Source organism: Sebastes fasciatus, chromosome 17 (genome assembly GCF_043250625.1).
Source record: "Sebastes fasciatus isolate fSebFas1 chromosome 17, fSebFas1.pri, whole genome shotgun sequence".
In the NCBI taxonomy this organism is placed as follows: domain Eukaryota; kingdom Metazoa; phylum Chordata; class Actinopteri; order Perciformes; family Sebastidae; genus Sebastes; species Sebastes fasciatus.
The window spans coordinates 24,211,712-24,227,638 of NC_133811.1; the positions used below are offsets into that span (position 1 = coordinate 24,211,712).

At 42.8% G+C, this 15,927-nt stretch overlaps 1 protein-coding gene across 5 annotated transcripts in view; it reads right to left on the reverse strand.

Annotated features, from left to right (window-relative positions):
* The window catches only part of angpt1 (angiopoietin 1), a 142,128-nt gene that overhangs the window by 94,896 nt on the left and 31,305 nt on the right, over positions 1-15,927 (reverse strand). For all 5 annotated transcript variants that reach the window (XR_012590612.1, XM_074613361.1, XM_074613362.1 and 2 more), the window contains exons 4-7: positions 14,674-14,906; positions 6,945-7,072; positions 4,533-4,634; positions 186-352 (exon numbers count right to left, since the gene is read on the reverse strand). Coding sequence is in view for 4 of the 5 variants with exons in the window: in XM_074613361.1 (XP_074469462.1) it covers positions 186-352; positions 4,533-4,634; positions 6,945-7,072; positions 14,674-14,906 (630 nt within the window). In the remaining variant the exon portion in view is untranslated. The remainder of the gene's footprint in view (positions 1-185; positions 353-4,532; positions 4,635-6,944; positions 7,073-14,673; positions 14,907-15,927) is intronic.

A 15,927-nucleotide genomic window follows, 5' to 3' on the forward strand; every position in this document is an offset into this window, starting at 1 on the left:
TGGTGCAAATATGAGTTCAAACCCCTATCGAATCCTGCAAAAACAAATCCGGTGCAGAGGATATTTACCAGGCACTGTGAAAAGCTGTAATGACGACAGACAAATCTGTCCGTCTGTGTGTTCCTTGGCCTGAAAAAAACATTAACCCCATCTTTGTCTACCAGTAGCAATATGAGCAGCCTCACCTGTAGTTTTGCTTCTCACTGCCGATTTGGAAGCGGTCATATAGTGAGAAGGCCTGGTGTCCGTCCCAGTCCGTCAGCTCTACACGGAGGGCGTACTGTCTCTGGCTGGTCAACTGGTAAACATACTCGTTCCCCAACCAGTGCTCCGCGGGCAAGCTCCCAAAACCCTGCAACGAAGGAAGAGAAACACAACAGTCAGCGTGGGAATAACACTGAAAATCCTTATTTGTAAATCGTAGATTAGAGGATTATTCATAGCAATCTCCACTATTTTCCTAGAAAGATAAAATGTCAACACTAGAGGATTGTGGAATGGAGGCTGAGGAATTTTCTCATATATTTATTGATTTATTCTTTTGTCAATCAGAAATTAGATCAGAACAGATGGTTCCCAATAATAAATAATGTGGCTGTTTATCCACCAGTATCCTAGCATGCTTTTCCATTCCTCAGTGAAAAAGTTGCACACATAACTCACTTTGTATATTAACGTATTTTATGCAGGGTTTTTTTAAAGCTTGCTTTTGGCTTCCACGTGGAATGGATAGACTTACCTACCTATAAAAGTGCCTAAATTGGTACCAGCTGAAATAGACACACACCTTTTTCCATTTCTGTCTTCCACATGCTAAACTCATTATTACCTAAAGACTTCTCTCCCAATATATATACTGCATGCACGGGACACTCCTTCAAACAACTGCAAAAGTTTGCATTTGATCAGAGTGGCTCCCGCTCACAGGCAAAGTGCTTCTGACAGCAGTGGATTTGCAGAGGGGGAATATCACGAAGCAGGATGACATTACAGCTCTGACAGGACAGTCTGGACCGCTCCATTAAAGATTGGGATCGTGGCGTGGGCTAGGGAGGCAAAGTCAGGGAGAAGTCTGTGTTTGTGCTGAGCGTGTGTGGTGATGAGGAATGGGAAGGAGGGAAAGTAAATATGGGGCATTCCTCGAGCCTTAGGCATGTCCTGCCGAGTGGGTGGAAGAGAAAGTGACTAGGGCCCATTACCGCATTTTCTCTTTCTCTCTTTCTCTAGAATTGATCTCACGATGAGATGTTCCCCTCTGACTGTCTTCCAGCTCGGTCCAATGCCTCCTACTGTGACCGCGGTTTATCTCAAGAACCCTGGCAGGCAATAAAAGGCTGGGAGTCGAGCTCTGTTGACAGTTTTCCTTTATAGAGTTCCGGTTCTTCGCGATCCTTTACACGCAAACCTGATCGACATCACTCAGCTCAGAAGAGATGAGGAGATGGTTTAGTCATATTGTTGGACTGAGCGCTTGGTTTGCATCTCAGTGACACTTGCTAAAAATCCTTTTGTCTGGGAAAACAGTAACTGTAAACATTGAGCACGGTAAATCTCAGAAACTGTTGCACATACACAGATAAACTAGAATTACAGAGAAATACCTTACAACAGTGGTTCTTAACCTTATTTGACCCGCACTAGAAACGAACCGAACCATGGCTCAATTTGATCCGGACCGAGAGCAACTCTTTTCATCGTACCAAGGTTCGTCTGTTTGGTCCGGACCGTCGTCCACTGGAGGTTTCACAACTGTACTTTTGTTACAATCAAACTGAAAAGTCAGAAAGTCTGGACCAAACCAGGTGGGTGTTAAAGGGCCCTTAGACAACTATTTCAACTGTTTTTGTCATTGAACTTTCAACTATAAATTCATACTTTTAAGTATTTCAACATCTCTGCTCACTTGCTCACTTGCTAACTTGCACTAACGTGTGATCTTAATGTGTAACAACTGACTAAGGTTTACAGACAGCTTACTGGTTATTGTAAACTTAGTCACTAGTTAATGACCGGAACTTTCCCATGGCAACTGCACAAGTACCCCCTAGGGTGCTTGCAGAGCAATGGGTGGGAACCATTTTCACATGCTGATAAGCTGAAAGACTGAGTTGTGAATATAATTTGCAAGGTCCTCTGTGATGTTTGGTCTCCTGGTAATGCAATTACAAACATTAGATGGTCTCAAGATCCCATTTTAACGTGTGCACTTCATCCCTGTTGCCAAAATTCTCTCCATGGTCCCGCGAAGAAACAACATGTCAGTTGTTACTGAAAGATTTACAAATCCTCCAAGTACATTAAATCTGTGAGCACGAGCCTCCGGAGACCGAGAATGAGAAAAATGAATAACACAATAAAACCCCATCGATCACCTCCGGGCGTTTCAAGGAGACACACGGTCATACTAAGCTGTTAGATCAGCACTGTAAATGTCGGCCAAGGTCCGCGAGGGTGCCCTCATGTGCTGTAATGCACTCCGTGTTCTCTATGACACCTGCTCAAAGCTGGAGGGTTTCAATCTCTGTTTCATTATCGCTGCCAGGCGTGTGCCAAGCCCCTAGGAAGAGCGCTGGGCTTTGAAGCAAAAAAACCGGTGGAATTACAACTTCCATGTCCGTCACGTGATGCCATTGGGCCCAAAAAGACTTTTTCCTATAGACTTACATTGGGAAAGAGACGTCCGTAAATCAGCGAATATTTTTTTTGAGGTGAATCAACTTCCCAGAACGAACACTTGAATAGCCCTTATTTAAATCATTAGGTCCTAAAAGATGGAAAATGCACTAATAGCTGAATCCAATGGAAACGCTACTGCGCCTGCTCTATGGACCCAATGGATGTGGAAGATCGTCGGATGATCCAGGTACCTAATCACTCGGCAGTCGAGCCATTTTGGCTTCATGCGCCACTGAGCAACTCTCATAGGAATGAACGGGAGCCCGCCTACAACGCTGTTTCCAGTTTTCTCTATACATCCGTGGTGTGTGCATGCATGTATCGGTCTGTCTGTCCGCAGCTAATCTCGCATACTACTGGACCCATCTGTCATATATTTTCTGCGCTCGTTTATGACCGTACGCTAAAGGACCTCTCGTGGTTCCAGTTATTCACAATCTTTGAAAAACCTATTTTATTGACTGTTTTATGCCGTCATTGACTGCTGACTCCTCACATCAACATCTGCTTGCTGTTATTTCTATTTCTGTATAAGTACATTGAGAGAGCTACATAAATCCGGAGTCAAATTCCCTGTATGTACAGTATGTACTTGGCAAATCAAACTGATTCTGATTCAGTAACACAAAGGGATTTTCGGTTATCAGCTAGGCTGAAAACAAGCCTCACCTTGTGTGTTGAAGGTCACATTTTGGCCTTTGTCGTAGCTCAAAAAACTGACATCCGTAGAAAGGTTTGTTCTCATTTTGAACCGGAGCATCTGCAGATTAATTCCGTAACCGATATGTTATGATCCACTAAAGTTAGTCACGATACGAGATGAACAAATCCCTGTTTTTGTTATCTTTGCTGCCATCTTTGTTTGGGAGAGATGAGGAGACACACCTGGCAGAGATCTGCACTCTACTGAGTGCACTTTTCTAGTTGGTACTTAGTTTTTAGGCCTCAAATATCTTTATTTTCTTCTCCTTTGTCCCTTTTGCTCTCTCTTTTTTTTTTTACCATTCAAGCGTATCACCAGTGTTAATCCCAGTTAAGTGTTTTTATTTGATCAAACTTGGGAGTTCTCTGGTTCATAATGTCCCACAAACTCTTTAAAATCCTTTCCCATTGACTGGTATATTGTACATCAAGATCAGCGGAAACAGGGGAAGTAATTAAACTGGACACGGAAAGCAGATTACAGGGGATAGAATGAACATAGTCCATTTGACAATAAACGGACAGCTAGTGGAAGGTATACACAGGTGACTTCCACCGCAAAAACAAGCAATGCAACTGCCAGCAATAACAAATCCAACTCGCCGTCTAAACGCCGCTTAGGTTCTGAAATGTTAACACCCTCAATGCAAATATGCATAGATCTCTCCTTGATGACAAACAGATGAAACACCTGGCACGGCGCTATAGAGACTAAACAAATGTGTTGTTTGCACATTTAGGTAATAATTTCCTGTTGGAGAAGAGGAAGAATAACAGCATGTCACTGAAGCCTTGGCTGAAGAGCAGAGCGAGTCGGAGACACACTCGACAATATTGCTAATACAGAAACGATGGGGGAGCCATTGCTGAGGAGGAATGACATCTGGATCCGTGGATCCTGCTTCTTAGTTTTCATCACGTTCAATCGAGGCCAAAACGCACCGCTATTTGTCATAATCCCCCTGCGGAAGTGTGTTTTTGAAACAGGATGTTTTGATCATCGCAGGGTTTTGTAATTTATGCTTGATGGATATGGATGAGTGTATTCTCTCCAGTGTTGACTCACTGTCTTGTGTTTAAAAGGACCACCATTATCATCTTGATTTTAATGGATATGGATGAGTGTCTGTGTGCACACATTTGTCTCGCCTCACCGTCTTGTACTCCTTCCATGTTCTCTGGAAGTCCAAGCTGCCGTCTTCTCTGCGCTGAATGACCGTCCATCCGCCACCGGCTGTTTCCATGTTGCAATACACCTAAACAATAGAATAGAGAGAGCAAGGGATGGTGGGAAAAACATGAAGGTAATGGAATAATGATAGCACCCACATGTATTTGAACATTCTTTCAGGATTCAGAAGAAATTTAACAAGCTGATGAATTGAAGATCACTCTCGGCGGCATTAACAAACAATGAAGGGTCATTTGGCCAATTATTTGGTTTCAGACACTCCTTTTCCCAGCTTTCGCGATGAATCATCTTTGGGAATGCGACGTATCTGTGTCCTCCTCAAACTTAATCAGCGTCTCCTTATCCCTCACCGACTCCCCGGAGATGTTCCTCATCAGGCGGCCTTGTTTCTGCAGGATCAAAGTGGAGGTCCTGGGTGTAATGTGGCCCTTAACCTTGGACCTCAGCGTGTGTAAGCTGATAAGGCAGGGCCGGCGCTCTATCTGCAGTGTTGCTCTTTGTTTTGAGGAGACCCCAGGGTGGAGCGGAGAAGGTCTCTCACCTCGGCCAGCCCACACAGCTGAACACACATGAGCACAGCCTGGGTATAATTAAGGAAGTACCCCTGACAGAATCGTTTTCCCCCCCAAGACCAGCTCATCGTTCATGCTATACATGCACAAACTTACTTATGGACTTACTTGGTCAAATATACTAAGGGACGCACACAATGCGGAGTGTGTGGGAGCGGCCAGTGACGCAACAGTAGTGGAAGTAACGTCTAGTCTGAATCAGCGCTAATGTTAGCAAGCTAGACTAACTAGCCTCCACTTGGACAGTGAAAGCAGAGGATATTAATGATCGTGTGAAATTTTAGCAGCACCACAGAATGAATATAGGGGAAACACTGATTAGTAGCCTATTAAGGCCGGACCAGACTGGGCACGTCACCAGCGCTTGACCGGCTGCCTCGCTGAACTGCTGTGTCTCTCACGTGTGGTGTCCACACTAGCAGCATTTCTGCTACAGTGCTTCTGTTGCTACCAGCCTTTTCTTTCTACACAGAGTTTGCCTTTCATAATGGCCATTTCACTTCATTATAAATATCATTTATATTTATTTTAGACAGAAACAGGTTAAGAAGCATGTGCTCATTTGTAATTAATAGTAATATTCCACCAATAAAACCCTGTACTTTAATCATTCATGGAGCCCTGCAAGTCACTACATTTTCTACAACACTGTCCTGTAAATATTACAGAATAAAAGCCACATGTTAACAAATGAAGGAATTTTGTCCACAGAAAAAAAAGCTTGAGGGCTTTTATTTTGAAACGGAAGCCAGAAGTGTTGATTTAAAAATAAATATTTTTTTCATGTCTGTGACATATTCTACAGATAGAGACGTTGAAACTGTAGTAATGTTGCTGGTATGATGTCAATATACAGTCAATAGATCCATTTCACTGTCTGTTGTTGCTGTGAACCGCGCGCGGCTCGCGGTAAAAATAGGCGAGTCCTCGAATCTCTAGAAGAGACGCAGCTGACATGCAGCCGAGCCGCGCTGCTTATGCGTCTGAGTGAAGTGACGGGGTCAACTCTGGAGGGAGTAACGTTATCAACTTCGGCCCAAGCAGGAAAATTTAACAGCGTTTGGTTTGTCCATTCCGGGCTACTGTAGAACATGGTGGCTGGATCCATGAAGAGGTTCCTATGCGCTCCCTATGTAGATATAAATGGCTCATTCTAAGGTAACGAAAACACAATGATTCTTATTGTCAGGTGATCATATACGAAAGGAAGCATACTTATTAAATAACATATTCCATTCCTGCCAATAGACCCTCCTAAATGTTACGCACTGTTCCTTTAATTAAATTATTTTTTTAAGGATTCTGATATTCTACAGTATTGTTGTTTGTATTTGCTATTGAATAAAAAGCATTTTTTACATAGGTTTGGTGTGTTTATGCATGTTTGTAATCCCTATTTTTTTTTAAATAACAACAATGAATATCCAAATACCAAAATTGAAAACCAAATATCCACACAACGAACGAATAGTTGAATGTTCGGGTCCAGCCTAAGAATATCCACACACACAAACCTTCTGCCAACATCCTAACTTATTAAATCATCACTCTCATCAATCAATATTACGTAAGCATAGTGTAGAGGTTAGGAACACACACACACTTGCACAATTGTCACCATCCTGACCAGCTCAGTGTCCTGTTTCACACCTCACCCCCCCTGCACTCACAAAGCTGCCAAGTGTATTTTCAGCTTTCAGTATTCCTACTCCCTGTGCATCCATTATGAAGGAGCGACCTAGAAGTGATGAAAAGGCATATATTTTCACATTACAGTGCTGTAAGATATTGTGGTTTCCCACCTTTTTGGTCTCTTGAGGGTTGATCTGGATGGTGTAGACTCCGTTCTTATTGAAGCCAGCCTGGTGGAGGTCGGCACAGTCGCGGAACTTCTTCTCTTCTTCTGCGACCTTTGTGCTATTAGGCACGACTGTGGGGTAGGGAAGAAGACATAATGGAAACAGAGTTTCACTACTTGACGTTCCACAAATACAAATCAAGCACACGTAAACCTACTCACAGCCGTTGAGCAACTTGGTACTGCAAATAGTTTTTGATCTTCTATTGCTGAGAATCTACAGGTGTTACTTCAAAGGATAGTTTGACATTTGGGGAAAAACACTTATTCACTTTCTTGCTGAGCAAAAGAGCTAGGCTAGTTGTTTATACTGGCTTCCAGTCTTTTTGCTAAGCTAAGCTAATCACCTCCTGGCTCAAGCTCCATACTCAGCACACAGTGTTACCAATCTTCTCGAAATGTCAAACTATTCTTTAAAGCTAGGGTCTGTCATGTTGAGAAACTAGCAAGAGTACGCTAGATATTAAAAATGATCCAACCCAAAAACCCAGGCCAGTGTTGCCAACTCTTTACCAATGAAAGTAGCAGCATTATCTAGCGAGAAAGTTGCCGAGTTGGCAACATTGACAGTCCGTCCCTTCAGGCCTCCCACCAAAGCCACTCCCCAAAAATGATCATAATGAACATAAACAACGAACATGGATAGCTTTTAGTACGTACAGCTGTCAAGCTAGCAACTTGTGGAAGACTCCGGAGATGCTCAATGAGTGCACGGGCACTCATGCACACGGTTAGGTAGACAGGCAGGCCGTCCAATCATTTCCTTCGGGCCGAATGAAATGACTGGACGGGCTTATTACAGTTAAACAGTTAAAGTTTATTTCTTTTTTTTGTTGGAGCATATGATTTATTGATTGCTTTCGGGATGTAATGAGAATTTCAACACATTTAACAAAAAATGTTTTTGGAGAACATTACCAACCCTAGCTTTAAAGTCGCTATATGTAGAGTTGAATCTTTAAGTGGTTAGTTTTTTGTTTTATGAACACAGAGGCAATCGGTATAGTCTATGTATTACATTGCTGTCTGCCACAGTCTTTTTGATATTGCTACTGAGAACACTAAAGACAGAAACTCTCAAAACCTGCACTACAATTTGTTGCCACATACGCCAGCTGTCTGTCAGAAACATGAGAGGAGCAAATTTAGACTTTGACTGCAGGATGCCAAAGCTCAGGTGTTGGTGCTACCATATTTTGTGATAAAAGAAGCGATCAAATAAACACTCCATACGCCAGATACAGACACAGGAATAGCACTGTGTAAAAAAAAAATCTACGCTATTAAAAACTGTTACCCTTCATGCAACCCCGTGTGTCAGACAAGTATGGAAATCATAGTTCTATAATGTTTTATGAAATTACAAATTGCGAGCAAAACCCCTTACGGGCCAATTTATCATATCTCAGATCTGTACATCTCAGAGGAGAAAACATAAAAGGAGTCCGAGGCAGAAGCTGATCGGTGAGGTCTCCCTGCGAGTATCTTGTAACGGCCAGATACAATCTGAGGGCGACTAACTTATTAACAAGAGAAAAGCAGTTCACCGACTGGATGATCTCCGAGAGGAAGGCCTCGGACTTTGACAGACCAGCTGCGTCCATTTCCATCTGTGGATAATTATGGCGGCACTATTTTGAAACCAAGCAAGGGGCTAAGGACAAAATACTACAAGCTATAAATTTCAAGTTCCTGTTATAACAAGTGGTTTATATTTACCTTCCAGGCTCTTGTTATATTGATAGAAATTCCTTCCGATTTCCCTTTTTTTTTTTCTCTCTCTCCTCCCTTTCTCCTTCCATATGAGGGGTTCACCTTCATTTTTTAACACCAATGTTTTTATTGATGGAATTGTTGAGTCAAAGAAGATGTCAAGGAAATGTGTCAGCGATCCTTAGCCTTCACTTTGATCCCCCCTCCTGAGCGCAGAACATCCTGATGGAAGCAGGACGCTTATTTGGGTGTTTCACAAAGTATTGAGTGTCAGAGACAAGAATCTCCCGCTGTGACAGATTGACTGAGTGGGCCCTCGCGCTCCAGACTCTAATGCAACAAAGAGCGGCCCTGTCAGGCGGTAATTTACCCCAAGCCGGCAGACAGCGGGGGCACATTTTAGAGGCCGGGGAGATCACTGCCAGAGTCTGGTATTCGATCTGTAACCTTCCGAGATCTCCCTCGGTGGACGAAGGGACTCGATGCTCAAGTGTAGGAGCGGCTCCCCTCGAACAGCTTGCTGCCCAGCTCTGCAAATATTATTTATGTCCCAATATTTATTTACAGAAAAATATTTTGTGGTTCAGGGGGGACTTGTATTCAGTAGGGGGTTCATGTGAAAAGAGCAGCAGGGCTTGGGTGTTTGCATAAATCAGTACCCTTGCCAAATGAGCCCAAATACTCGAACTAAAGAGAGTGAGTAATGGAGCTAAATGGACTGCCGCAGACATCACTGCTCCCATGTGACTATAATCAGTCTCTAAATGCCGCTGAGAGTTTAAGTGATTCCATACAAGATCCAATGAATTTCTCTGGTGTATTCATATGTGGAGGATGCAAAGCACTATAAATTACTGTCAGTTCATTCCCACAGTACACTTCACAACAATGATGTGCAGTAGCTGTTGAGGAGGATTATGGTTGATGTGTGAAAATGTCCGGGTAAGATTCATGAAATTAAAGTTATATTTGTAAATCCTACTTCATTTAATATGCTGCTTAGCAAAGGACTACGATTTCTGACACAAAGTGCTGACAGAGATAACAGTGTTTACCTTAGGGGGGGAACCGGAGGGTGGGTGCTACGCTTCCGTGACAACGCCTTCGTCCCGGACAGTGTTATTGGCTGTAACCGCCGTATGAGAGCAGTGCAGAGCTGCGGCTGTGAACTAACCAGTTTGGGCACGCTCACATGCACGAACATGCACTAAAAGCACGCGCGGCCAACCCCGGCTATGACCACAAAGCGCGGTCAAAATCGGATTACAACACACACAGAGGGAGAGAGACTTCATTTTCTGCTCAGGTAGACATTGCTCCTCTTTAACCAAGTGTTTTAGAAGCCTAAACCTGATTAAACACTCACCTCTGGGGTCAAAGTCTTGTGCAACCATACATCCTAACCTCCCTCCTATGACCTCTGTGCAGTAAAAGAAGATTACACTTCCTGGATTGGTGAAACACTCTGCCAGTGAACATAATATAGGGAGAAAATATGCTTCTTTAAAAACAGCATTGGCAAATATAAACATATTTTGTAGCAGATCTTCACTCTATCTCTCCTACTATATACAGACTATATAAACAGTACTGTAGATAACAGTCTTAATGGAGTTGATTTGGACCTGAAATGCCAGATGAATACAATTAATCAACTTACCACCTTTGTATCTACCGCCTTATTAAACGGCTCTAAAACATATTGCTCCATTTAACAGTTTTAACAGACGACTGTAAAAACACAACATATAATAAAACAGTCTAGTTCCCGCTGCGAAAATAAAGGTTTTAGGGAAGGTCACTGAGGTGACTCGCAATAACTGTACACTTTACAGGGGCTTTGCAACAATAAGTGTCAACTCATTCTGCCGGTCAATGAAGCATGAAAATAATCATGTGCAGCAGTCAAATATTTGGTCTGGATCGTAAAAGTGATGTCTAATGAAGTGGTTTACCATGCTGTCGTGTTGAGGCATTACAACCCGCAAACGCTATTGTTTTTTTTTTTAAGGCTTTGAGTGGAACGCTACAATAATTTCTTCGACTCTGAGTAAGCAGCTGTAAAAATGATGAATGTCGTCCATTTAGTGGGATAATAGAACACTGTAAAACAAAATCATATTTAGCAGCCAGAAGTTTTTGACAAGAGTGTTCCAAACCTGAGGTCAATTACCGTTAATAACGGTGTGTGGCTCATTGCACCCTAATGAGGTTTGGGTAATGATTACAACCTAAACAAGAGCTCCACTGCAGCATCTGGCCACATCAAAAATATCTCCCCAGCCCTCCGTTTGCACTGCAACGGTTGAAAACACACTGGAAACCTTAATTTTTAGGGAAAGCCGTACATGGACAGTATGTTTATGTTTATATTTAGTGTTAAAACTCCCTTTTCTAAGTATCTGTCATCTTCCCTAAAGCAAAGTCAGAGATTTGAGTCCATGCTTTAAAGGAAATGCTCAGGCTCAGTTTTCAAAACAGAGACTAACGCAAGCAGACGCCCTTTCCTCAAATGAAAACACTAATCCAAACAAACAAGAGCCCTCCCCTGAACATGGAAAAAACAGAGAGCTCTGCTGCTTCTGTGTTTTGAATGCTGTCCAAAAACAGGGGCATTGCGTCAGACGATCAGTGAGATCTACCTACTCCTTCACCTCCTTTGGACGGGGCGTCCCTCAGGAGCTATTACAGTTTGACTTATTCGGGCCGGGGTGAAGCAAGGGCGAGACCTCCGACCCGCACGCCAGACCTAACCTCCGACGCCACCGTGGAAGAGGAAAGGACCAACCACAGAGCGGCAGCGGCCACGTTCCATTTCTATCGCCTCTCATTAAGGCTGCCACCAATCCCAGACAGCGGGACGGGCTGGGGTGCCCTGCTCTACTGACCCCGCTGACACTGAAAATAGCAGAAACGGTGGCAAAATCAAGACTAGAGGAGCATAATATACAGAGAATTTGATCAAACTTGGCAGATTACACAGCCAGTGAAATAGAGAGCCAGAAGTGTTGCATGAGGACTCGCTTGAATCTTAACATGAAGACCAGTCAGGCCAAAATGGCCTCAAAAGACCTCTGGTAATTAAATGTAACATACACAAATCCAGACTTAACAGATGGAGTGCGAGTGGAGGCCTTTATCGCATGGAACATTAAAACTACAAAAGGGCGCAGCATGATAAATACAAAGCATGTGTTAATCCATTAAAACTCCAACGGTCAGCCAGCGGGCCAAGTCGCTAATCTGTCTTTCAGAAGTTGTAGCAGTAACAGTTTTGAAGCTTGAGTAAAGATACCAATATCACCTGAAACGAGAAAGCCTAAGGAAACCACTGGTACCATGTCCTGCTAGCTTGTCGGGAATATCGCTAAATAACGCTACGAAGTTACGCTAAATTTTGGTCGAGGAAAAACTGGCATGGCGATTTTCAAAGGGGTAGTTTTGGGCAAAAACCATGCAGTGTTTTGCATGCAGTATAACTGTGCTATTTTTGCCTATTCTAAAAATGGTGTATTTGAATATTTGTGCATACTGGGGTCCCTAAACAGTCTTGGAATTACATAAATTGGGTATCACTGTAAAGCTGAGACTCTTGTGGATCCAATGAGCCCAACTGTATTCATGTGTGATGATGTTAGTCCCCATAGGAGCCATTTCATTGTACTGAGACAATTTTTTGAAACTTTTTCGGAACAGAAGTGCTCGCCATCCAATCACCGAAAAAATCTTGAAGAAATCTCCAAATGTCAAATGTTTTTGATCCTAAATCACGGCATGGCTTTTTCTATGGTGTTCCTCAAGGTCTTGGTGTCTTAATGTGGTATTTTGGAGGGATTATTGACCATTATTATCAATTCTCGATTGGTAAAAAATGGTTAAATTTAGCACCAAATGTGTGTAATAAATGATATCAACCCCAAAATTGCTGCAACAATTGATGAGACATAATAGAGCATGAGAATGATCATCATATACTGTACTTCCATCATAATGTTCTAAGCCCTTATGCACTTAATTCATTCATGTTTATTTCTGATTTATGACAAGAACAACTTCCATGAGCTGCATCTCAAATTAATCTCCAGGTTCCCAGCTTTCAGATGATGTACACCACTTCTATGTGACATTTACTGCTGACCTGCTATCTCCCCCTAAACACCCCCTGTACCTCCCTAAAAAAGACTAAGATGTGTCTATTGTGGGTCTCACAAGGTTAATCATGTGCAGTAGTTATCCACTCATGACTCCTACATCCCTTCTTGTTGCTTTCTGTCTGATGGGAAGAAGCAGTGTGGGGTCTCGAGGCGTCTCTGCAGGAAATCCACAAATGGAAATGAAGTTGCAACCAATCCCCCGACACGGACATTCATGTCAAATCTCCTGTGACCAATGGGATTTAAGGCCAACGTTCAAGGATCAAGTGAGTTCGGCGTTAAAACGGGGTAAATGAGTTCACGGCGTTTGACCGAACAAGAGGGGTTGCAGTGCTGTCGGGTCAAACGTAGGGCCAAAAGGGAAATCCCTGGGCTCGTATTAACAGAAGGGAGAGGCTCAGAGGAATTAAATAAGCCTATTACTTCATAACCAGCAGTGCTTGACGTTTCAGTGAAGCCGCAGACTTTATGAAGTTGAAGCGTGAAAAGTGATTGTTGCAAAAAAAGAGAGAGAGCACCATGCTGGTTTATGAGAGGCACCACACGTCTTTAACGGGAGCATGCCGGGTTACAATAAGAGCCGTGTTTCTTTCTTCATGCTGCTCTCAATGATGCAGAGTTTAATAGCCAGGGCATCCCTGTGTCTCTCACTATGGGGTGAGGTTTATAGAACTGGTGTCATCATAACTTCATGAGGATTGTAAAAATCAAAGATGGTGTAGCTGTAACATCTGACGAGAGGAAGGAAGTAATCCAAAACAAGCTGAGTGCTGCGTCACGGTTCAAGCCTTGAACAGCCAATATATAGATTTTGCTTTGCACATTGTGGTCTAGCAGGGGTTGATAGGCATTTTCTTGGCTTAGGGTCATCGCTAGTGGGGGTAAACTAAATTTTGATCAGTCTATAACCAATCAACAGATGACTAATGTGTATCCAACAAACGTCTTTGACTTCCCTTTCCCTCTCTCCCTGCTGTTTTCCCAGAGTTTTGATTCCTCTGATTCTCTCCCAGTCCGTGCCCCAATCACATTTCAAAATCCATCCACTATATTTATTAGAAATAGCCTCGTGTCACTGCTGTTTGTGATTTGTGGGTTTTAAATTATGTTCTTATTCCACATATTTTTCAGTTTCGTCTAAACAGAGAGCGAGAGAGAGAGGAGCAGACACATTACACAGAGAGAGAGAGAGACAGAGAGCGAGATAGAGAGAGAGAGATAGCTCTATAGTAAACAGCAGAGGAGCAGAATCGCTTGTTGAGAAATGCACTTCTGATGTGAACGGCCAGGCTTCATCTTATGCAATGATTAACAGAGCACGGCGCTTCGCGATGCTTCCGTTCTCTATGTGAACCCGCTGTAAGTGAGAAGTCAGGGGATCAAGAAAGTTACTAAAATTCCCCCTGAGGGGAACATTAACATCTGGACAACATTTCACGGCAACTCATCCAACAGTTGTTGAGACATTTCACTAAAAACCACAATTGTCAGAAGTCAGAGCATCGCCAAAGTCAGGAGGCTTCATCCTCCGGGGTCCATGAATGTCTCTACAATTTTCATGTCAACAGACGGACCATCCCGAGAGCTAGCGAGGCTAAAAACATAGCCGCTATTTTTGGCAATGTCAAATTAGACAGATAGATACTTTATTAATACCAGCAGGATTAAACACCTAAACTATCCACTGTAACCAAACACAGAATAACTTTTAGGGGACAAAAACGTGTAAGAGCACATTTACACTTTGAACTGCTGAAGAAGTTCTAACACTCTCAGCATGTAAGACGTTGAGTCCAGTCAGCTTACCTCCATCTTTGTTGCAGAGGTTGAGCAGGTTATGGACGGTGTCCATCATCTCCTGCTGCTGTATCTGCAGGGCCGTGCTGTTTCCCGTGGCTCGGTTCAGCTGGGCTTCTAGCTCCCCGATGACCCCGGTCTGCCTCCCCACCAGGGTCTGGAGACTCCCTTTCTCCTGCTTCAGCGTCTCCAGCTCCTCATGGTGTCGCATCTCCATCTCTAACATCTTCTGCTCCAGGAGGCTGAGGGAAAGGAAGGGAACAAAAGGAATAAAAGGTTGTTATGGAAGATGGAGAAGTTGCTAATTATTATGGTCCTTTAAGGCATCAATGTGTATCTGTTTCACTTTTTTTTACAGCATAGGGGTGAACCGATTTAAGCTGAGTAGATTAGGAAAATTTACATTTTTACTTCATGCTGTTTCTTTGTGATGGACCCTCTGAGTAATCACAATCAAAACGTCCCTTTACTTGAAAACTATTTTCCCAGAGAGAGATATGGGAATAAAAAAAACACAAGAAGTGAGCAAAGGACAGAACTACAAATAATTATGTCTGTAGATTTGGTTGCCATGTGTTCCCTAAATAATATAAACAAACACTTCATCGTGCGCTTTGCAAGACTCATCGGAGGTAAACGAATAAGCCCTCTCAGTTATGTGAGAATCACCACTGCACAATCTAATGCTTGAAAGATGATATAGGCTGACATCAAATTCATTAACTGATCATATGTTTCCCTCTATTATAGATTTGGTAAAGGAAAAATACAGACGACACGTACAGGATGGAATAATGTCATAATTGCTGAAGCTTAGGGGAATTGCCCTCAGAAATCCATCTCCATAAGCCTCAAGAATAACTTAAAAAGTCAGAATCACCAGAGGCTATGCTTTCAAATGGTGTTCTTTTTTTTCCAAAAGTGATTGCATAGAGTCTCTATGGATACTGCAATGAGAGATGTGGACCAAACCCTTTTAAACACTACATCATCTGAGACAATCCCACAGCACCAATCACTGTAAAGAACCAGATTTGGAAACATGAAATCCAAAGGCCATATTTTAAGTGGCTGATTTCTGCAACAAATGCTCAGCGGTCCAACATGGAAAGCGTAACCTCATTACAGAAAATACGAGCTTCCTGTTGCATAAACAACTGAATATTGTTTTGGAAAATGGACAAACTATGTGGTAGTCAATGAAAGCTGGTAGCAAGCTTTAGATTTTGTTTACGCAATCCAGCAGAGAACAGAAGTGCAGGC